The following is a 23,537-nucleotide window of genomic DNA, read 5'->3' as shown; positions in this document are numbered from 1 at the left end:
ATGCATACTTCTGATTACAAACATGTTTAATTTTGTTCACATTCGATATAAGGCCACATAAGCGTTTCCTTGGTATAATGATCTGTATGAAAATCTCGCGAAATGCGGCATACTCTATTCCCGGGGTGGTTCCAACAAAATATATAGGTAGGGTCGAATTATAATGAAGATAATGATTTTTCATGATTCATGATCGGAGGTCATGATTTTTCGATTGAGCTAGTGATATTCCTATCGATTTCACTACCAACGGTAATAATGCCTTGCTTAGGTACGTTTCCCATTCCTCTTTATTGTGATTGCTTATGTGCTCTAAAAAAACATAACTCTATTCTATGAAATTGAAGGTTTTAAGATTTGCTCAAACGCCTTAAGACTTGCTCCTTTTTGTGTGTCTTACATGCTGTACCTAAGGAAAACTTGTTAAGGGAAAGTTTGTTGTTCCGCATACTAAAGCAGCATAGTAATTTTTGCCTCATAACACTATGAGACATTTCACCCTACGTCATTTGAATTTAACAACCATCCAGTAAGTTTCATTTGAGATAATTTTTGCCATGAAATGGCATTTCTTCAATTAGGCGATGTTGTTTAATAAAATGTCAATATTTGTTAATGAAAAATATGAAGTGTTGTAGAGCGCTTTCGATTTCATCGTAGCTCTAAGCTTTACAAAGCGTGGACAATAACATAACTCGGAAATTATTTTGATTCTTCATATATGCTTCACGTTCACGTTTTTACAGTAAGATTTTATCAATTCGCTGTAAATCGGAATTTCGCATTTAACCAAAAGTAAACCCGTTGCACCACGTTTCTTTGCTAACGACGCAAAGTTTGGTGTGATTAGGTCTTATTTAGGGTAATACGAGAAGGTCAATATGCCCAATATTGCCAAATTTGGCACGTGACATTTTCTGCCATATGAATATCCGATTTTGAATGTTACTCAAAACCGGTACTCTTAGTGCCGGTATTTGATAAAAAGCTTTTCATGTTTATTCATTATTCATAGCGCTAATATTTTATAATAACTTATTTTACCATTCCGATGAAACCTCCTAAGTGTACAATGGTTTCTTGGGTATTTAAAGCTGTAATTACATTTCGTTTGAATCATTCATTTGAATCATCGTTTCATTTCAAGCAACGTTTTTTTGTATGCTATTGTATAAAACTGCAATTCTGGTGTAAAAGTGAAAGATGACAATCGTTAGGCTTTCAATGAATGCAGCTAATAAAACAAAACTGTAGTTTTTTATGAATGTAAAAACTGTGTCATTTTATATTAAAATGTATATACATCTCATAGATTATCCTAGTAGAACCCATTCGTATATCATCCAGTAGCTATATAAAAAGAAACATTAAAGGGTGTGTTTGTAGAACGATCTTCTAGCATTTCTTTGATTTATGACTCATTCTCTATTCCTAACAATCACTTTTAAGTAATCAAAAATATGTAACATGGACTTTAGTCTTAGGTTTGTCTTAACAAACCTCCCTAAACAGAACAAGATGAGTTACTATATATTTACACTGTACTAAACTACTCATAAAAAAGGGTTACTCGAATTACCTGCACTCTTACCATTTACCTGAAAATAAAGGTAAAGAAAAACGAATTTAAAATGCCATTTTTAAAGAAGAACAATTGCACACCTAAGTCAGTGCATACCATGAAAGGATTTCCAAAACTTTGTGCCTGCATGTTGCTTACTAACTGCTGTCCACCACTGCTTGATGTGGCATTATATGTACTGCTCATCGGCGTACCGTTAGATCCGACCAAGGAGTAGCCATTTCCATTAGCATGATAAGCAGTAAGAGGATGGTAGCCCGTAGGCATAGCACCAGCAACACCCGTTGTAATGTTCCCGTTGTACATATGTACTGCGTTACCTTGCACAAGACCTGTATGCGGTAAATTTGTGTAAAATCCATTTTCGCTGGATGCCGTCGATGTATAACGTGAATCCGATGTCGTTCCATTAGGCCAATTCATCACCTGCCTTTGCTCAAGCTGTTGCTGCTGCTGGAATGGATTGGCCGATTTGAAGGGGTTAACAGTGCCTAAAAGGACAATGTTATGCATGAATATACATTGCTTTAAACAAATATCCGTATATTATAAAATAAACCAACGTGGAGTATGATGATCGATTTTGCCGTCCAAATTGTTTAATCCATTTGACTCTAGAGTGTCCATGTTATTCGAATCTGCGTCTAGCTTAAATTCTCGGAATTGTTCATCAAGATCTTTTAGTGCTGCATATCGATCAACTGACGGTGCAGAGCAGACCGAAATGTTGTTGCTGTCGCTGCTTGATGAACTAGCCTTGAACAGCGCAGAGGCCTGAAGACCTATAAAGGCATGACATCATTCTAAGCTTAATTAAATATATATAATAATCCTAAACGCAAATACTTTTTTGTGCGATAGATCAGCAATGAAATATATGATGAAAATAAATAAATAAATAAATAACAAATAATGAATTGAAGTATCAATACTACTAATTGTATGTATGCTGCTCCTTAGTTTCTTGCGTATCCCAAACAAACGATGTTGCCGGAGAAGAAATTGTCTTAAACGCTAAAGTATCTGTATATTTATTTTATAAAACTAACAAAACTAAATTTATTTATAACTAACCATATACAGGGTGCTGCCCTAGACAGGACATATTTAAAAGTTGGATCAAAAATTGAAATAGCCCCCCCACTCACAGCGAGTTACTAAGGGACAGAACTGCGCCATTTTAAAGCAGATTTTGGAAAATGAAACAACTTTATTTAGGTTATACCATTCATTGGCAATTCACTCGGAATATCAAGTGACCGCCTCGATTCGATAAAGCTGCCCTTTTGGTGTGTAACAGCAGCTATTTCCGATCTGATAGTAGCTTTAAATTCTTCAATAATCTTCGGTAAATTCTGTCATACATCTTACACTTCACAGAGCCCCTCAGATAAAAATTCCACGAATGAAGAGACTACGCGTAAGTTAATACTTGGCCGCACAAAATAGGTCATATCTCATTCATTTTGTAGTTTTTCTTATTGTCTTTAATAAGAAATATTGATGCAAATTATTCATTAGTTTTTTATATGACTTTTTCAACTTTTATTTTGACATCACCCAGAAATGTTTGCACAGTACTGTAGGTCACATCATATGCCCTCTTGTGGCACATCACATTCATTTCAGTTGGTTTTTATACATTTCTGATATACTTTTTATGTTTCCTTGTGATAATCGTCCAATAGAAATCGATGAAACATAAATCCAGACATTTTCGTGGATTGATAGTTTTCCCTATGAAATCAATCTATTTGAATACAAAACATTATCGCCATACCTTCGGCAAGAACAGCTACCTAAATCATGCTTAACTTACATAGAACCATTGGTGGACAAATGCAGGACAAAATCATTTTCTTTAGATACTCTATTCTTGCACAAATTTCGAATGAACGTTACCCCAATGGTGAAAACATTTGATTTGTCGCCACAAAGTCAAATCCCACGCCAAATCATCATCTTATGGGCAAATTCATCTCCGTAAATAATCCAAACCCTTCCTAAACCATTCCCTCTATGATTGGCAAAGTAAATTTTTTGCACGGTATTTTTCCAAACGCATTTTTACGTGTGTTCCATCGTCCATCTAAATACATGTTCAACCAAACAAACAAGTGTTGCAAACACTTGTTCATACAGCTGCCCTGCACGGATTTGGGCAATAAAGCTGTGCTCTAGGGTCCTTTTTGGCTATTTTCTAGCTTTTATGACCTTAATTTTTTTTTTAAACTCTTTCCCGAAGTGTTATGTCGACTAACGTGAGTTTTTCTATGTGGAATCATGCTGAGAGATCCCAAGATTGTTGATTCAATTTTGTCTGAATAATCGGGCATTTGTTACCCTTTGTCTTGTAAAGGTTTGTAAAGCACCCAGGGACACGGGGCCGGGATACAATATCCAAATAAATTCCGGGCCCGTCCCGACTGAATGTTAAAAAAAAACACTAGGCGCGCTGCAATGATAAAAAAGCGGCCAAATATTAACTGTTCCATGCTTTAGGTCCTGTCTAGATTGAGATCTAGAGATGGCGCACCCTGTGTAAAGAGCCAATCCCATATTTTCAAAAACTTACAAACTTTAAAAAGAGTTAATTGAAAAAAAAAAATCATTTGTTAACATAAAATATCTAAATAGTGTACGTTTAGACGCAAATAAGTGCTTCTAAAATCCATGCAATTAATAATAAAAAATCTAACAATTTTTGACGAAATGTAAAAATAGATTTTTCACGAGCAAAATAATTCATAAATCTAGAAAAAAGCGCTAAGAGTCTGGGCTAAGCCTTGATAGGATCCAAAACATAAAGTAAGCCGTAGCTACAGACTTTATATCTTGAATATTTCGATGTAACCAAAAGTGCATAACTACACACTTACTCCATCGATTTAGATCTGCAAAGTTGCAAAAGTTAATTTGACTGTTGGGATGGCGCGAAGTCGTCGCCTGCGCAACAGTATTGTTGTTCACATTATGTTGCTGCTGCTCATGTTGTCGTCGATTGTATCCCGGTGAATAATGGCTTTCTAAATGTTGCCAAAAGTCGCACGGCATGTTATTAAAGGGTGCACTACCATTACTAATACTATTATCACTATTGTTATTATTATTATTATTATTATTATTATTATTATTATTATTATTATTATTATTATTATTATTATTATTATTATTATTATTATTATTATTATTATTATTGAAATAACTGCGTATGTTGTTGTATCCATCATTGAAGTTATACTTTTTTCCAAATTCATAGATCGCATCTCTAGACGATTGTATACTTCCGTACATTGGCGACATGCATGTGCACTTAGCCGCATGGCTAAGTTTCGCATGGCGGATTCCTAATGATAAATTTGCCGTGTCAATTGGCGTGCTATTAATGAAGGAGTTGTAACTGCCTCTACTCAACTCTGGATTTGGCCCAGACGAGCTTTGCATACTAGTCATGCTGCAGGTACTATTTGTCGTATTGCTGCTATCAATGCTGTTGAAGCTGGAGTATGATTTCATATTTTCTGTTCCGGTGTTTCCCCAGTAAGCAAAAAGGTAAGGGAAATTACAGAGAAGATAACACATGTCAATTTGAATTTGTCAAATTGTTACGGCTGTATATCAAGTTTGATTAGTATTCAATTAAGAAGTCAAAAAGTGCTTTTCAATTATTAAAGAGCAGAATAATCAAACGTATCTGCTATGTCGTAAAATATTACAAACACGTGAGTCCTTACCTGCAGAGTTGAAAATAGGATTATGATCGAAATCTGCAAAATTCTCTAAATCATTCTCCGATGATTTTCCATGATGTAGATGCCCGATCGCATTTTCCACGACTGCCATTCCGTTGTTCTTCAAACTGCTGGTGCTTCCATAAAGAGCTTTGTTATTGCTAATATTCTCGACGATGCTTGCACTTGCAAAATCTGCTACAAAATCACTATTGGGTGTAAATTGGTTAGCATTATTGTCACCGGTAGTGTCTGAGTATTCTCCAGCGCAATTGCCATTGGATGATGTAGAGGTGCTCAGCAATCCATTTTTTTGATTGCGTTCAAAAGTTGGGGGTTGATCGATAAGAGATTTTTTTATTTTAATGCCATTCTTACGCTGCAGATTCGAGTGCTTTTGTGGAGTCGGAGGAAGAATCTTGGGTGATCTAGTGCCGAAGAAATCGCTATCATCTGGAGTGAACTGTTGTTGGAACTGTGGTGTTGAACCAATCCCATGTGCGGAAGCAGTAGACGTTGATGATGAAATAACACTGGTAAAACCATTACATGAACCGGAGTTGTTGCGATGCAATCTTAAAGTTGTCGGGGGTGTCAGTGTTGGGGTCTTTAGAGGAATCAAATTTTCATTAACATTCTTCATTGTTAACGACGTTAAAGAGCTCGATACGTTGGATTGCAAGGATTTAAGCGGACTAGCAGGTTCCAAATAGTATCTATGAAGGTAATAATTATTGAATGAATAAAATGTGTTAATCTTACGGCATGACTTCTTCCAAGGATAAGAATTGATGCTTACCGCTTTTTCTCGTATTTATCTATCATGAAGTCACGATGCTCTTGTTTGATTGCTCGCTTTGCATCCCATAGGCCAAGCCAAGTTCGACTGCAATTATCGTTGCCATTAAGTTTCAAAAATTCTGTCTCTTCTTGCGTAAACGTGGCCATTGATATCGATTTTACTCGATGAGGTGGCGTTAGTCCTCTTCTGTAATTAAATCAAAAGCAGAGAAACTGTTGTAAAACTTCAATCTAAACTAAGGGGTTCTTTGATGTTTCGGGTTTCTACAAACAATGATTTTTTAATTCAAACCAACTCCGTCAACTGGCTCAAATTCCGGATACTGAACAAAAGATAGCTTTAGCTTAACGCTAATCAATTTTCCAATAATTCCAATAGTTTTAATGTCAGCCACATGTCAATGTAATTACATGTCAATGTAATGTTTAAATCTAAGCAATCATTCCCAATTACATTTTACCTATTTACGAGAGAAAATTTTGATTTTATTGACGTGAAACAAGTAGACCAAACTTATAGACTAGTGCCTAAAAAACTAAGGCAAAATTAAACAACGACGCATACGACGCATACGCATACGACGAAATCCGGAACGATCGGAAAGAAAAATGGCACATGGCATGAAAATGAGTCACACCTGCATGAAAAACATAATGAAAAGGACCTTAGATTTAGTCCTTTCAAGAAGCAGAGGATTCATGGGTTGTCTCGCAAAAACGTCGCCGACAACTTTGCTAGATCTCGGATGCTGCTGAAGACGCACGCTCCTCACAACATATTTTTTTCAGACGGCAACAAAAGACTTTGGAGGCAACTTTGAACAAGTAAAATGATTGCGTGTATCTTTTCGCGGTATTCCAACTGATAAAAATGGTGAGGAGCGATATCAAAATGGCTCATATGCGATGGTATGGAGCGTCATATTAAAAGAAAGAAAATTCCCACTGTTATTTATTGATAAAGTCGTAAAAATCCACAAAAAATATTATATCATCCTCAGTATCATTGTAAAATCTTTTATCTCCCAAAATTTCCTTGGGAGAGCTAAACACATGAAAGTCACAGGATAACAGGTCAGGACTAAGGTAAGGAGGGTCTTCCAATGTTTGAAAGTGTCAAGGAGGCGATCCAGGGCGCTTTTCCTATTCCTGACAAACCAACCCAACAACTAAAAAAGCAAGAACGTTCTATCTTCATTTTTGTGACCGTAGGAGGAAAAGTCTCGTTTATATTTGATTCACCCTCATATATGTATGTATACATTCCGTCCAGTTACTATAAGACCACCATCAGTTTGTTCCAGAAAATCTTCAAGGATCACAATTTCAAATCGAGACTTTTTATTACTATTCTCTACTCTAAAAATAAGTTATTAAACACTAATAGGGATGGATAAAATCACAGGTTGAATTTTGGCGGCAAATTAACAAAAAATGAAGTGTCCAGTTAGTATAAGACCACCTTGATTTATTTTTTTTTCTCAGCGAAAAGAAGTAACCAAATCATCTAAATCCCGAAAATAACTATTCGTTATCAAATCTTAATGGTTTCAAATGTGTAAAACGGGATTTGGCATGCTCTTTATAAACTTTGGTTAATTTTAGAAGCAAAGACTCTCATATGTCTCTCCAAACCGCTAAAATCATCGCTTAAAGCTCACGAAACGAAGAATACTGCTTTCCCCCAGCATCCCATTTACTAATTCGAACTCAGAAGATGTTTTCCAACGGATTTTATGCTATACTGCGAGCATATATAGCCAATAAATCAATTTTCTGATCTTTATTCGAAGCCGTAATCTTCTTTCTTATGTTAATAAAAGCATTATTTCACTAATATGTTAACTTTTCCACACCGTTTTTGATCAAAAACGATAACAGAGATTCTCCTTCAAACGTACATGTGCTTTGTTAAATGGAAAAAATACAATCTTGAGCCTACCGGCTGTATAAAGTTTCACCCAAACTATGCAGGAATTCCCATTAAACCAACAGGTGCTGAAAGAGGCTCTGAACTTCCAAAATCACGACATTAATCTATGAATCCAGTAGAAACATGTTGATTCAACGTCTATATACCGTTGTAAACAACCAGGAATGGTTAAATGAACGAAAAAACCATTATTTTGCGTCTATTGTTTTATTGGGAATTCCTGCATAGTTTGGGTGAAACTTTATACAGCCGGTAGGCTCAAGATTGTATTTTTTCCATTTAACAAAGCACATGTACGTTTGAAGGAGAATCTCTGCTATCGTTTTTGATCAAAAACGGTGTGGAAAAGTTAACATATTAGTGAAATAATGCTTTTATTAACATAAGAAAGAAGATTACGGCTTCGAATAAAGATCAGAAAATTGATTTATTGGCTATATATGCTCGCAGTATAGCATAAAATCCGTTGGAAAACATCTTCTGAGTTCGAATTAGTAAATGGGATGCTGGGGGAAAGCAGTATTCTTCGTTTCGTGAGCTTTAAGCGATGATTTTAGCGGTTTGGAGAGACATATGAGAGTCTTTGCTTCTAAAATTAACCAAAGTTTATAAAGAGCATGCCAAATCCCGTTTTACACATTTGAAACCATTAAGATTTGATAACGAATAGTTATTTTCGGGATTTAGATGATTTGGTTACTTCTTTTCGCTGAGAAAAAAAAATAAATCAAGGTGGTCTTATACTAACTGGACACTTCATTTTTTGTTAATTTGCCGCCAAAATTCAACCTGTGATTTTATCCATCCCTATTAGTGTTTAATAACTTATTTTTAGAGTAGAGAATAGTAATAAAAAGTCTCGATTTGAAATTGTGATCCTTGAAGATTTTCTGGAACAAACTGATGGTGGTCTTATAGTAACTGGACGGAGTGTATATATATATATATATATACCTAAATATCGTGTCACGTTGTTTGTGTCCAAACTCCTCGAAACGGCTGAACCGATTCGTACCAAATTTGGTGGGTCTCTTCTGTGGGTTTCAGAACAGGATGTAAACTATATTTCATCCACATTACTTAGGTTATTCAAAAACTAGAAAAACTATTTTTCGTAACTTTCTGTTAAACTTTGATTTGGCATTTTTCTCAGATTTTCCATACAAAAAAAACTAATAATCCAAAATTTTCATTGTCCTAGCTCAGACAGTTATTTTTTAATGATTTTTTGAAAATCCATTAAATCACCGAACAGTACTTGCCATACTGATCGCCAGGCAGCGATGCCAGCGCGAATTAATTTAACTGATGAGAATTTATCCTAGAAGGCTTAGCTCAGACCGGATTAAGCGTGCACAATATGCATAGTTCGAATTTTCGAAATTTCACAGATAAAAAAATTATGTATCAAAAATTTAAATGTGCACACACATTACTAACAGTTCAGGATGTATTCGATTGCACTTTTAGTAGGAGGTAAAAAAATCCGCACTTTCCCCAAACAACAATGATGATAATTTTCAATCATCGAGTCAGACACCGATATCCGGCCGTATCGATGAAAACACATGAAGAGTTTTTTTTGCAAGCTTTAACTACATCATTAGCTAAAAAATTGGCATTCATATCGAATCTATACTTAAGGGAATATATACCAAATATTAACATTATCATAAGTGCTGTTGCGCGGGGTCCAAACTCCAGGCGGTAACGTTAGGAGCTCAACTCAGTTATGATGATGATGATGATGAGTCCCACCTCTTACCCCTACATAGGTCTGAGAGGGACGGTTTTATCATATGATAATTAAAAAAATAACTCTACGAGAGGTGGCATGGGAACATGCTCTCCAGAACCCTGGTGTCTAGCTTTTCCATTCTTTTCTAACCTAACCTTCCTCATTTCGCGCACGTGTCTCCGATCTATGTAGATTCATTCATTCTATTTTTTTACTATTAAACAGCATATTTTTTCAAAAAATCAATACCTCATCATCACCAAATCAGAGATCGTGATAACAGGCCCAGTCCACCACATACAGCTCCGCATTGTCATGCCTCCACCACAACATACAGACCAATTTACACATTTTACTCGTTGGACTACACATTCAAACGGCCGATTTAATGTACGCTGAACACAGACGTTTGAATTCCCTCAGATTTACAGCTCTGGTTATAAAACTTGGCATACTGTTGTACCATTGCACCCCTTTAAAAAATAAAGAGTTTCGGGCATTACCTGAAAGGTAATTCGGAAGTCTAGGGTCACCAGCTCTGTGGGTACTGAAACGGTGGATATCTGACCCCAGAATTATCCGTTCATCCATGTACAATGGTGCAATGCCTTTCACAATTTTAAATACAAACGTTACGGTTTGGTACATGATCCTTTGCCTTACTGACATCCATCAATCAATGTGGCAAGACTAGTGACCTATACAACTGAATTTTCCCATATAAGTTTAGATCATGGTTCAGCCTACAGATCACCCCACATTTCTTCGCTACTTTTGCAATTACATAGTCTATGTGAGGCCCAAACTTAAGCTGGTCATCCAAGACTACATTTTATTTCTGACACCCTCTCAATCGGTTCCTGATTGATAAGAATGGACAGCTGGTTACCAATTGCCCTTGACGACAAGACCATATACTTGGTTTTCTTGACATTCAAGGCCAACTTTTTGTACTTCAACCATCCATCCATCGCCACTAAGTCCCTCACACTGTGTCAACTCTTTCCGGGAGACAAATAGTACGGTGTCATCCGCGAAAAGATTGACATTGCAATTCTTCAAGACCCGCTTTAGGTCATTAATATAAATAATGAATAGCAATGGCCCCAAAACACTGCCCTGCGGAACCCCATGTGTATTGTTGAAAGCGTCCGAATGATGATTCCCGAATAGTGTCCTTTGTATATAAATTAAATATTCTGTAAACCACTTAAATATTCTGTAAACCAGTTCAACTCAACTCCGTTAATACCAAATTTTTGGATTGTTTTCAGTAGTAGAGTTCTAGGTATAGTCTCGAATGCCCGCTTTAAGTCAAAGAAAACTGCCAAAATGGGTTGTTTTCTCTCAAGATGTTCCTTCCACTTGGCCAGAACCAGATTCAGTGCTGATTCGCACGAATGGCCCGCTCTATACCCTGACTGCTTCTGGACCAGCATGTTGTTTGAATCAAGTACCGGAGGAGCTGCTCTTTAACAACAATCTCCAACACCTGTTCAAGAGTGTTGAGCATATTGATCGGGCGAAACTCCTCTGCATCAGAAGCACCTGCCACATTCGGGATAGGAACTACTTTGGACTCTTTCCATGAGGCCGGGAAAACGCCACTCTCTAGCGATCGATTGATCACCGAAAGAAGCTCGCGCCCCACGACATGAAAGCAGTCCTGCAGAACCTGCCCATTTACCCTTCCTACACCTCCCCTTTTTTTTCAACTTACAACATAACGCTTCAAGCTCCTCATAGGAAATTTGCTCAAACTTGAATGTTTGGTTTGGAGTGGCTATGTCTTTCAGCTCTACCGGTTCGGGCATTGCAGCAATCCCGTCATGAATCGCCCTAACACTTTCAACGACGAACTTGTTAAAGTTCTCCGCAATGGCCACTTCATCAAAAATGGTGTTGCCCTAAAATGTTATCAAGAGACCAGGTTTATCCTCAGGTTTTAGCAAGGTTTTAAGGAATTTCCACAATTCCTTGCTATTCCCTTGGTGTCTACTTATCTCTTCTGAAAAATATTTCTGTTTGGCGCTTTTTAATTGCGCTGCATACTCATTTTTAAACGAAGTAAATACCTTCCAATCTTCTTCTGTGTTAGATCTAATAAACCATTCATGCGCATGATCCCTCCTGGCCTGGAAGCTCTGTGTTGTACCTTTTATTCGACGTTCGATCTGCTACTGGCCGTTGGACGATGAAGCTTAGCATAGCCTTTTCCAACACCTCCCACAAATGCTCCGCATCTTCATTCAGCCCATTACTAGACCATAGCATGTGCTGGGAAACTACATTGCACAGAGATGTCTTGGAGTAGCCCTGTATGCCTTCCACCCGTTTGTACCGCTCACTAGCTTGCTCCCGACTGATTTGAATCCCTATTGTTTCGTGATCTGAAATTTTGAGCGACGGCTCTGTTTGCACCGTGACTGACTCAAAATTGCAAAAAACATAATCAATTAATGTCCTGGTGACTCTTGTTATTCTCGTTGGTGCCTTATATTCTGATGCATGTTAAGTGATGCCATCACTCTCTTCCGGTTTAGGGACCTTTCCGTGCTTATATATTGAATCATATATTGCAAATCCTCCCGTGTGGCGGGAATTAGACAGGCAACATACGCTCTTATACCCCGTCACATGGTATTGGTTAAACGCTTCAGTCTCAGAGATATGGGTTTCCGCGATAAAAACTAGAGATGGTTTGATTTTCAAAATAATCTCCTGCTACATACTATAGTTAGTGGACAGTTCTCCAATGTTGAGATACAGAATCTCATACTGGCGACTAATAACCACCCCTACATGCTATTGCGGGCAATTTTTTCTTTTTTCCCATTGAGCCTTAAATATTGGACAGTCTCTGCTTTTTGTAGCATGCTGAGTATCGATATTTGTATTCTTTACCCTGTTCTCCTGTACACAATTAATGCACTTCAACACCTCTGATTTGCAGAGTGATGTTTTGTGTCCTTCGCCGCACCTGGAACAGGCTTCTTCGTTCTTACAAGCCCTTGTTGTGTGACCAAATCTCCCACATTTAAAACACCGCAACACCCTGATGGAACGACATATGTAACAAATATCAAAACCTATCTTTACTCTTTTTCTAGTCTCAAGATAGCTATATGCTCCTTCGTCTACATCTACAAGGGCATTATACTTTTCGTATTTCATCTCTTTGTTTACAAACTTCCCAATGACTTTTACCACTGACCATGGAATGTCCTCGTTTTGAGATGTGAGGAAATCTTCAATTTCTTTTTCTGTATAGTTCTCCGTCATACCCATTAATTTCAGCCTAATAAGAGGAAATGAGACGGAGTATCCTTCTCCGAGAAGTGTACCTAGCATCTCCCTGACTTTGTTTCTGTTTTCATTTTCAGCTACTCTGACCGACACCTGGCCTTCGCTACCATTGCGGAAATCTGAGATTTGATGTACCCTCGGATCCAATTTTTCCCTTAAATAGGAACGGGTCACCGCGCAAGTTTGATTGATTTTTGGAATAACTACCAACCTTTCCTGAGCATGTGCCCTCCCCCCTCCGTTGAGCTTGGCTTTTGCAACAGATTGCGTTCGGGCAGTTGATGGCCGTAAAACAAATCCGGGCTTAGGCTGATTCGTCAGGAACTCGCCCGTGCTCCACGCACACCGAACGGCCAATATTGCTGCTCTAATTAGCAGTCAACTATACCATACAAATGAACATTACTTAATTACACTACTACACTCACACACACATATTATAAACAGCCTAATGAATACTACTCGAGTTTAACACTACTAACACACACAAAAGTGACGCTCCTTCACCCGCAAGATCCTGATCACATCAATCAAGACAACTTAACAGGCTCAACAGCAATCACCAAAAATCCACACATTATCGCACCACAGCACACTTATGCTCAATTGTAACAGCTACCGTGACGACAATCAACAACTCTTAGCAACAAAAAACTACTCTTTCACGGAGCGTAACAACACACAACTGCACCTGTCACCACTACTCCGATCAAGTTATTGGAAAAATGAGTCATTATTTGTGTTTCGTAGAAGGACACCGGTAGACCCTGGATGTAAAAGGGCAGTAGAATTGCGAATAAAGGGGAATCCGAATAGAAAACTCCTTTTTCGTTCCTTTTTCCACCCACGACCAAAAACCTGAGCTCGATAATCCCTCAAAAGCGAGGAGGAATTAAAGGCGACGGGATTGCATCGGAAATGAATCGTCCCTTTTACTCGGTGCGCTGCAAGGCTACCGATCCTACAAGGGCAAAAGGGAGGCATGCCCTATATCAAATGACGATGATAGCTTTATAATTAACCTCGCTGATCAAACATACGAGATGTATCACGATCTCACTGTCGTGCAGCGCATGAGACTCGCCAGGCTTTTGTGGTACGATCCTCATCGCAACGTGTGAACAGCGGAATTGGACCAATTTAGCAAACTTTCGGCGGTCGTAGCAAATCTATAAAATTGAAGCAACAAAGCATTAATATCGGCTCAATTTCCATACATGTGTGCGTGTGCAGACATGTGTGAGTGTGTTTATTATGGTTTGACGTGGAAAATTCTAAATCCTTATAGCTCCTTTCTGCAGCTAAAAATCGTAAAGTGGCCGTTAGCCTCTCATTGTTTGTCTCTCATGTTTTGTTTTACCAAAGCTGCTTTCACATCGAGCGCGTTTAAACGCCACTAATAGACGCAGCAGGTTTTTTTGGCGCAGAATACACGGTTGTATCACATCAAAATATATGGAAGTGTTCAAAATATATGGAAGCACGTAACGCACCGAAAGCTATTTTTTGGAGCTTTTGAAGAGCTTAAAAGTTGGCTTTTTTTCGCACTCCCCGACCCGAAAAACCTCTTTATAAAAAAAGGTGTTAGTAGGTTCAGCCGTTCTTGAGTTATAAACGAACAACTGAATGGTGACTTTCTTTTGTACATAAAAAAGGGAAATAGATTATCAGTGTTTCAATTTTCATTTGTCCGTGTCGTCAACCAAGGAGGCTTTGCGTGATTATCCTTGCCAACCCTAACTTCTTATACAATTCAAATGAAGCGCTCACAAAGGTCAACAGCCCAGTGAACGTATTCAGTCAATAAAACAACATATTTTTTTTTTTAAACAAAAATAGTGCAATCCTTGAATTCCCTAAAATAACGGCAGATGAAAAAAAAACTATCATTAGCCGTGGCCACACGGGGCGAAAATTTGCGCGCAAATTTGCACATTAATGCCAAAATGTTTTCGCTTCGTGTGGCAGGGGTAAAAACCCGAAAATTTATGCCGAAATGTCAAACGTATTGTTTTCATCTGTGTTTTGGCCGCTGAAGTTGATTTCCGAATAAATTTTGCAGTTTTTAACGATTTTGTTGCTGTTGCTGTTATATTTATATTAAAAATACAAAAACAATACGAAAAGAACCTACATTTTCGTAAATAAAGCGTTCGATAGCGTCAAGGGTTCAGCGAAAAAGTCCGCGGACGTATAAAAGTTTGACAGCGTGTAAGGGTTAAGCGAAACCGTTTTGACATTAATTTTTTCGTTTGCGCTAGAGTTTTCGCCCCGTGTGGCCACGGCTATTCATTTTCTTTTATTGTATTGTTCCACAAGTAACGACGATTTTTGCATTTTAATTTTGTTTATGATTGTATGTGTGTGTGTGGAGTCACTTATAATATGAAGTCGAAAACCAAGCAGGAAATGCAACTCAGGACCACAGGAAATTCAGCTTACGACTGGCGTTCCCCAAGGATCCGTTGTGGAACGCCAACACTCTGGAACGTGGTGCTCTGTGGCTGAAGCTGCAAGTCGTGACTTTGGTCATTCGCTTTGATTTGGATCTGACGGCATGTGACTAGTAACTAGGTGAAAGTTAGCACGGAGAAGTCGGTTGAAACAGTGAAATTGTGGATTTTTGAAGTCGGGCTCGTGAGCGGGTCGTTCATAGCAAAACCGAGAAAGTATTCGTTAACGGCTAGCAGTTCGCCCGAGAGGCTTCGATTGTGATCAATGACCCAGGGGATAAGTGTCCGGAAGAGATCAAGTACCGCGGGATACCTACTGTGTCCAAATTGCCTGCGTAATTAAAGATATCCATTTATCTTTAATTTTATATTTTTTATAGGTTGTCAGCACTGTTATTGACAACCGTGGCAATTTTCACGTCAAAATATTCACTAGTGTTTGAGACACGTATTTTTTTGTGCACTGCTTTCTAGCATTCTAGCAGTGCATTCTTCGTTTTTCTCCATGTCGCAAATTTTAAAGCAAAGAATTTGCATTAAAAATAATTTTTCTGCTGCGAATATACCAAAGCGAGTGGTACAACAGAATGCCTTTAGTGACGATACTACGACATTTTCGCGTGTTTCGAAAACTGGAAAATTCGTCGGAATAAGTGCTTTGTGTCTGAGAGGGATTACTTTGATGGCAAAAAAATTGATTTGGAAGAAAAATTAAGGAACTTTCAAAATACATCCAATGTCACCTTATTTTTTGGACACAGTAGTATATCGCAAACTTAGCTTCAGAAGTCAATTTGGGTATACCACCAGTAACGGATTTAACGCTTTTTCGATCATTACGCGTGGAACGGACGGTTTAAGCTGCTCGAGGAGGAGACTATTAGCCAGTGTAGTCACCTTGGTACTGCGTTAGACGTGTTCTGCGTGGTCTGAAGTAGTTGTCGACACTAGAATCTAGTAAAGCTTCACCGACTCCGGATTAGGGTTGCGGAGACTTCCGAACCGTTTTTTTCGCAGTCATCAAAGCGAGAAGTAGATCGCTAGAACGCTGGCAGCGAGGATGGGAAAATGATGGACCTAGTGCCCCTACCGCTAGAAATGGCGGGAATTCCAACGCTCTCAGGCCGTTTCCGGGGACTAGCAACAAGTGCAGGGACAAAAGTGAAAAAACGATTGTTCCTCCGGCTATCTGTCTAGGCAACTCGACGATCTGCACCAACTTTTACTCTCATTTAGCTGTTTAGGTATGATCCGTTTTGGAAACGGTTTATGAAAGGGCTTTGAACAACTTAATTCCTAACTGTGAATCATTTCGAAAGAAAAATAGAGCAGCAGGGTTTGAACGAAACTCCAAAAAAAGAACTAGGATTCCTGAGAATTTTCCTCACGGTAGTAGTAGCGTATGCATTAAAAAAAAAAAGAGACAAAATTTGAATGGTGATAAGAAAAAAACTAAGACAGATAATTGAGTTCTGTAAATTACATATGAAAGATAATTGTAATCGTAGGTAGTCGGCCGCGTCGAAAATGCACATCATGTGGCACTTTGTCGATACCGGAGAACTCTGTTTCACCATCTCTCGAAGCTCTCATTACAGTAAGGGATAATGCACCAAAGAAGAGGCAGCAGTATACAAAACCTCCCCTTGCAGTACTATTCCTACTGACCATCCTAATAGTGTTGGCAAATCATGGAAAAAGGACTCTTCTTGAAGCATTTGGTTCTATAGATGGCGTAAAGTATAGCTATCCTTACCAAAACAGATGATTGCGGCACACTAAAAGCTTTTTGCGTTGAGATAAAACGCTGGTTTTATGGATTAAACGCTTGCTGACATAGTAGACTCGTGCCAAAAGAGAAGTACTAATGTCAAAAAAGAGCGTGCCGTTACAAAAGTTCAGTATATTTTCGAAGTTATTAAGCACTCTCCTTCAAACTGATAGGGGAATAAACTGGTATCTCTAAAAGAATATTCATTTCCAATTGCCTGACAACTGTAATTAAAAACAATCATCTCAATGACACATACTGAGAATCATCGTGTTCGGAGCAATATCTTACTTGTGAACGGTGAACACGAGAACTGTGGCGATGGACCTTAAATATTATCATTTTCGCCAAGAAATATCTTAAAATGTCCGTTTCTACACATATTCTACGTTCTCTTTCCCAGGCATACGCCTTAACTTGTTAATTTGGCAGCATTAGTCCTAAAAATGTTTGAATATACGCCATATTTATATTTGATTCATATTCCATTCGTTTGAGGTGCAGCAAATGCAAAGCTTTGCTACCATTCGCTTTGCACCATTTTCTTCGGAGTTGCTGCAAGTCACATGTCAACAGCTATAAGAAATTAAGATAATCCATCTCTAACTCTGACTAAACTTTCCTTGCGGTATGCTCTACGAAAAAGATCATCGACGCAATATTTCCCAAATGTAAAGTTCTTGGAAGATGGTCCTAAATTCGGTGTAGAAAACAAAAATTGTTTACAAAAACTTACAGTATTCCAGAGCAGCTGGTGCATACAAAAGATCCAATGGTCATGTTGACGTAGGTAGGCCCTTTCTGGCCACAATCGAAACATTCTTTATTGCCGCCAATGCTGACCAGCTCTCGCAGTGTTTTCAATATTTTGTCATCGAGTTTCTTCCGTCCTAGAGCCATCCTGCTGTCGCTTTTCTTACCCTCTTTCCGTTACACTGGGACACTAACGACTTCACCGCTTCCGGCACGATTGTTTGGTTGTTTAGAAATGGTAACAACGATGGGCTTGCCTCCCAATATCAGAATGTTCCTATTCAATTTTGCTCGGCTATGCAAGAGTAGATAGGATTTGTCTTCGCACACACTGAGGATTCAAAAAGTTTTAAATTGCACACTTGCTATTGCTGCTCAACAACGCACAGCTGCGCTTAATTAATGTTTTATCCATATTTATCTCATCACTGGCCTTTCCTTATCATCCACCAAACTAAATATCATCAACAAACCATATCACCTTTTGGTTTCTTTTGTGAATCTTGAGAAAAAGAGGTAAAAAGGGACACATAAGAAGAAGAAAACGTTATTGTATGGGTAACACACAAAAATTTCTCTTTTTCACAGTCTCTCAAAAGCTTTGCTCAGTTTTTGAAAACACAGCTACATAAATCCGCAATACAATGAAGAAAAAACAAACAAGTGAATGATCAAGAAGGTCCTAACAAATCTCTAAAAACTGGATGGAGATGACACGCTAATGCCGGGGCTATTGTTTTTATAACCGAGGCTTTTATTTTCACAGCACCATGCAATTGATTAACAGGAATACCGATGAAGGATGTAGAAGGAAAACAGACGAACTCCACACGGCCATCATTTTCAATTTTGCATTGTGTTGTTTAATCAAATGTTCTAAAAAGGACCACCGCACCATCGCACAATGCACGCACACGTATCTGGATAGCAGATTCCTCTGCTGGTTTTCTGTTTCCGATCATTAATGTGAATTCTTGTTTTACCTTTTAGACGCACTTTTCACCTTCCGTAAATTAGTTTCGTAAATTAGCCATCGCACTGATGTGAATGTCGTCGTGCAGCATCGAGGGGTCTCTGGATGTATCAAAATGAAGCAAGATACGCGAAGTGCCCTGAAAATGTGAAATTGTGAAATCCTCGTATGAAACAGTATATTTGTACTTAATTTCACATATTGTAGCCCCATGCCATGTTTACTAGTAATTCACATAAGAAATTAGGTACTTTCTCCGTAAAGAGATAAGTAACTATTTTCTTTTCTGATCAAACTATATATTTCAATAGATAAGCTTGGGATTCTCTCAGCAATTTATATAACAATTTGATAGATCGCAATTAAAAATAATGAATGCAATACTACAAGAATATTCCATAATACCTTTACCGGTTGTTTGATTAATAACGGAGTCATAAATGTTTGAACTTAGTATCCTAGCAACGAAAGCAACGAAACAGGAAACGATTTTCCGTTTCAGAGCCGCCTCACAAAAAGGGTAACGAAGAACTGTAGTAAAAACCCCAGCTGACGAGATGAAGTTTAAAACATATCTTGCAAAAGATTCCAAGTTAAGTGAAGGCTTATGTGTTTTGGGCTGGAGCAACAATGAACATATTTACAGCTGCGGTAATGATCAACAAATTTATAAATGGACCTCCACAAATAGAGAGTTTATGCAGGTGGCAAAGTTACCCGATGGATTTGTTCCAAGTGATCTTCATTGGCTTGTTTCTAAAAATGGTAATTTAAGCTCGAGTAGCAGTGCAGGGCCAGCTGGTGGTAAAGCTGCCGAATGCCTTTTATTAGCCGGCACGGAAGGAAGTTTTGTAATACTGAACAAAAGTGTTCGCTTCGATCGAAACGTGATGGCCCATTTAGGAACAATCACTTCCTCTCGCTGGAGCCCCGATGGGAGCGGTTTGTTAACAGCTGGTGAAGATGGCATCATAAAGATTTGGTCCCGTTCTGGAATGCTAAGATCAACCGTTGTACAAAATGAAGGGCCAATACGGTGTGCCAGGTGGGCTCCGGATGCTTCAGCCATCGCCTATAGCCAGGGAACGTTTGTTTCAATCAAGCCTTTGGCTGCAAACAGCAAAATTTTAAAATGGAGGGCACATGACGGAATGGTTCTCTGTTTGTCGTGGTCAAACAATACAGGAATGATTGCGACAGGAGGCGAAGATTGTCGTTATAAGATCTGGGATACTCAGGGCACGAATATCTACGTTAGCGTGACGGACGACTTCGCCATAACTTCGGTAGAATTTAGCCCGGATGGAATTTTGTTGGCTGTGGGAGGCTTCAATATGATAAAACTTTGTCATTTCTCTGGGGTATGTGCTATTTTGACCACTTAACAATTTGGGTTTCTTTGCATTTACGTTCAACTTGCTAAACTAATATTTTAGTGGAGCCATAGCATTGTGCGATTCAATCAGCAAGTGATCGGATCGCTGTTCAACATCGTTTGGGCTACTGACGGAACACAAATAGCGGCATCGACTAGCACTGGGATAATGCTCTTTGGGCATATCATTGAACGAGAATTGCGTAATCGTAACCTAAAGGCGATGACCATAGGCCGGAAGACAATTTTGCTGCAAGATATCGTCTGTCGTACAAGCGATACACTGGATTTTCCTGAGCGTATCATTAAATGGGAACTAGGATATGGACACTTGGTTGTTGCTACCGTACACCAGCTTCACATCTTTAACGAGCACTACGTCAACACTCCAATTATCATAGATGGGCGCAGTGATATTCGCCTTATCAAACTCGGAAGAAAGTAAGTAAATATGGGATTATTGAAAAAGAAAGTAACAATTAACAATTTCTATTTGAACAGAAACTTTCTCGTGGTAGATCATGCTTCTATATGGATCTATACATACTCAGGACGGCTGCATCTCAATCCCCGGTACAATGGTTCACAGACGCAGGTAGCACAACTTAATGCCCGCTGTATTTCCCTTGGCATAGATTGTTTTGCAGTGCGAGATCATGCCGATCAGACCATCGTTCACGTGTTTGATTTGTTGCCAAGTGCAACCCGACAAGAAGAACCATACAGTATACACTCAAAGGCAATAGTGGTTGAAGTGGCTGTCTGTCGGTTCGGCAATCCTGCTGATCAATACCTGGTATATTTGGATGCAAACCAGGACTTGTACATTGCAAGCGTACATGATGGCTCTGAGTTCATATCCTACAAAATCGGAGCCCAGGTAACTAACGTGATGTGGTCGAGTGATACAAACATTTTGGTGGGTCTGCACGATCTCAGCTACAGCGTATGGTACTGCCCTGGAGAAGCGTGCACCGATCCAACTCTGATCGCTCTCACAACATTCACATACGACACCAGCGAGATCGGTAAGAACATTTCGCTTGAAAACTTTGAAGGTGCAAATGTGACATTTCGCAGCTCTGGAGCAATCTTCACGGTATCGGTGAAACCTTATTGTGTAATACTGCACAAGCTCTTTGCTGAAAATCAATGGGAAAAAGCGCTTAAACTATGCCGCTTGATGCAAAGTCAGCTGCTATGGGCCACATTGGCGGCGATGGCCTCGAAGCGTAACCAGCTTGATATCAGCGAAGAAGCATTTTGCGCTTCTTTGCAAATCGATAAAGTCTACCACCTGGAATACATCAAATCAATGTCACCCTCTAGTCCGAAACATATGGCTGAAAATTCCATCATGAGTGGTCGTGTGCAGGAGGCAGAAACTATTCTACTTCACAGTAAGCGTTTAAAGGAGGCCATAAGGCTCTCCATTCGAGTTCATCGTTGGGAGGAGGCCTTAGAATTGGCCTTAAAACATGGAATTGATGTAGATTTTGTACTAGCGGAACGCGCAAGGTATTTGCGAGCGCTGGAGCGTGAAGAAAATAATTCACACTTTCTTGCAACAAGAAAAAACCCATAGCTAGGGTGCCGAATGCGTTAGTCGCCCTAAAACATGTTTTGCCTAGTGTTGTTTCGTAGAAATTTGATTTAGACCTAGTTTCAGGAATTCGATGGCTTTCAGCATGCAAGAAAATGGCGGCTTAAAAAAGGGGTTCCAAGATAATTGAAATGACAACACGATGGTGACACTTCCCTCTGTTAATACTTTGAGTTAGCAAAGTGGTAAAGTTTACGTGCTAAGAGGTAGCCAAACTACAATTTCTTACTCGCCGTATTGTTCCCTGGCGTTCTAGAGTTCAGCCATAAAAGATACATTGAACGAATGACCATGTGGCTGTCGACGGTGTGGCTGTTTGTGTTAGCCGTATGCGTACAGAGCGCAACAACGCATAAACATGTGCATACCATTAACAAGGAACGCACGGAGGATGGGGCGTTTTCTCCGCGCGATTCCCATCACTTGGAACGTGGGGAACACTTCTCGGAGTTCGATCATGAGGCGATCTTGGGTAGCGTCAAGGAGGCGGAAGAATTTGACAACCTTTCGCCAGAGGAATCTAAACGACGCCTTGCGGTACTGGTTACCAAGATAGACCAGAATGCGGACGGATATGTAGATCGGCATGAGCTGAAAGCTTGGATTCTTCGGTCATTTAAGTCGCTGGCAGAAGAGGAAGCATCCGACAGGTTTGACGATGTAGATCTAAATAACGACGATTCGGTAACGTGGGATGAATATCTGCAAGAAACTTACGGTATGGACAGTGAGGACGAGGAAGGGGTTCGATTACCCTTTCAGCAACCGCGAGACGAAGAGGAAAGAAAGCTTATCAACGATGATAAGGAAATGTTTAATGCGGCTGATACTGATCAGAACGGAGTGCTGGACTCGAACGAATATGTAAGGTTTATCTCTCCTGAAGAATTTCCCGAGATGCTACCCATTATACTGCAACAAACATTGCGTGAGAAGGACAAGAACAACGATGGGCGTATAGAGTTTCAGGAATTTGTAGGGGATAACGCCAAAGATCACGATAAGGAGTGGTTAGTTGTGGAGATGGATAGGTTTAAGCATGATTTTGACAAAGACAATGACGGATACCTGAACGGTAACGAAATCCTCTCGTGGGTTGTGCCAAGCAATGAGTAAGTGTGCTAATATATGCGAGCTTATAGAGTGATTTGTGTAAATTGAGACTATCTGTCCCTAACAACTTTCCTCTTTCATTTCCCCTCCAGCGAGGTAGCCAGTGATGAAGTTGACCATCTGTTTGTTGCCAGCGATGATGACCATGACGATAGATTATCGCACCAGGAGATCATCGACAAGTACGACATTTTCGTTGGAAGTGAGGCTACTGACTACGGTGATCACTTGCAGAACATCCACCATTTCGATGATGAGCTGTAGTGTATAGCGTTTTATTGCTTTGATTCTATCCAATCGATTCGAGATGTATTCTTCCTTCATCGAGACTCGCTTATTTATTCGCTATAGTATTTGACTCAATTGAACATCTCAGTTGCCATTAATATAAATTAATTATTCTAC

General features: G+C 39.1%; 3 protein-coding genes across 3 annotated transcripts; 2 read left to right on the top strand and 1 right to left on the bottom strand.

The window, feature by feature from the left end:
• Nucleotides 1-272: 272 nt before the first annotated feature.
• On the bottom strand, nucleotides 273-19,029 carry LOC125948382 (uncharacterized protein DDB_G0283357). Its single transcript, XM_049674365.1, has 8 exons — nucleotides 18,756-19,029; nucleotides 18,052-18,570; nucleotides 6,113-6,301; nucleotides 5,317-6,029; nucleotides 4,462-5,103; nucleotides 2,146-2,364; nucleotides 1,679-2,073; nucleotides 273-1,598 (listed from the first exon to the last, which is right to left on the bottom strand). The coding sequence occupies exons 2-8, from the start codon at nucleotides 18,213-18,215 to the stop codon at nucleotides 1,554-1,556; spliced, it is 2,367 nt and encodes a 788-aa protein (XP_049530322.1). The 5' UTR covers nucleotides 18,216-18,570; nucleotides 18,756-19,029; the 3' UTR covers nucleotides 273-1,553.
• Nucleotides 19,030-19,598: 569 nt separating this feature from the next.
• Nucleotides 19,599-22,129, top strand: LOC125948374 (intraflagellar transport protein 80 homolog). The gene is made up of 3 exons (XM_049674355.1): nucleotides 19,599-20,402; nucleotides 20,478-20,857; nucleotides 20,918-22,129. Exons 1-3 carry the CDS (start codon nucleotides 19,599-19,601, stop codon nucleotides 21,999-22,001), a joined length of 2,268 nt encoding a protein of 755 aa, XP_049530312.1. The 3' UTR covers nucleotides 22,002-22,129.
• Nucleotides 22,130-22,213: 84 nt separating this feature from the next.
• LOC125948378 (reticulocalbin-2) lies at nucleotides 22,214-23,396 on the top strand. Its single transcript, XM_049674361.1, has 2 exons — nucleotides 22,214-23,131; nucleotides 23,225-23,396. The coding sequence occupies exons 1-2, from the start codon at nucleotides 22,305-22,307 to the stop codon at nucleotides 23,394-23,396; spliced, it is 999 nt and encodes a 332-aa protein (XP_049530318.1). The 5' UTR covers nucleotides 22,214-22,304.
• Nucleotides 23,397-23,537: the final 141 nt, after the last annotated feature.

Source organism: Anopheles darlingi, chromosome 2, assembly GCF_943734745.1.
Source record: "Anopheles darlingi chromosome 2, idAnoDarlMG_H_01, whole genome shotgun sequence".
NCBI lineage: Eukaryota > Metazoa > Arthropoda > Insecta > Diptera > Culicidae > Anopheles > Anopheles darlingi.
Note: the sequence above shows the minus strand (reverse complement) of the source record. Positions and strands in the feature narration are given on the sequence as shown.

Coding starts and splice junctions, on each gene's coding strand:
- LOC125948382 (XM_049674365.1), bottom strand. CDS start 18,215: ATGGCTCTAGGACGGAAGAAACTCGATGACAAAATATTGAAAACACTG. Junction 6,030..6,112: donor GATAAATACGAGAAAAAGCG/GTAAGCATCAAT, acceptor TTACCTTCATAG/ATACTATTTGGAACCTGCTA. Junction 2,074..2,145: donor AATCGATCATCATACTCCAC/GTTGGTTTATTT, acceptor TTGTCCTTTTAG/GCACTGTTAACCCCTTCAAA.
- LOC125948378 (XM_049674361.1), top strand. CDS start 22,305: ATGACCATGTGGCTGTCGACGGTGTGGCTGTTTGTGTTAGCCGTATGC. Junction 23,132..23,224: donor TGGGTTGTGCCAAGCAATGA/GTAAGTGTGCTA, acceptor TTTCCCCTCCAG/CGAGGTAGCCAGTGATGAAG.
- LOC125948374 (XM_049674355.1), top strand. CDS start 19,599: ATGAAGTTTAAAACATATCTTGCAAAAGATTCCAAGTTAAGTGAAGGC. Junction 20,403..20,477: donor AACTTTGTCATTTCTCTGGG/GTATGTGCTATT, acceptor CTAATATTTTAG/TGGAGCCATAGCATTGTGCG. Junction 20,858..20,917: donor CTTATCAAACTCGGAAGAAA/GTAAGTAAATAT, acceptor CTATTTGAACAG/AAACTTTCTCGTGGTAGATC.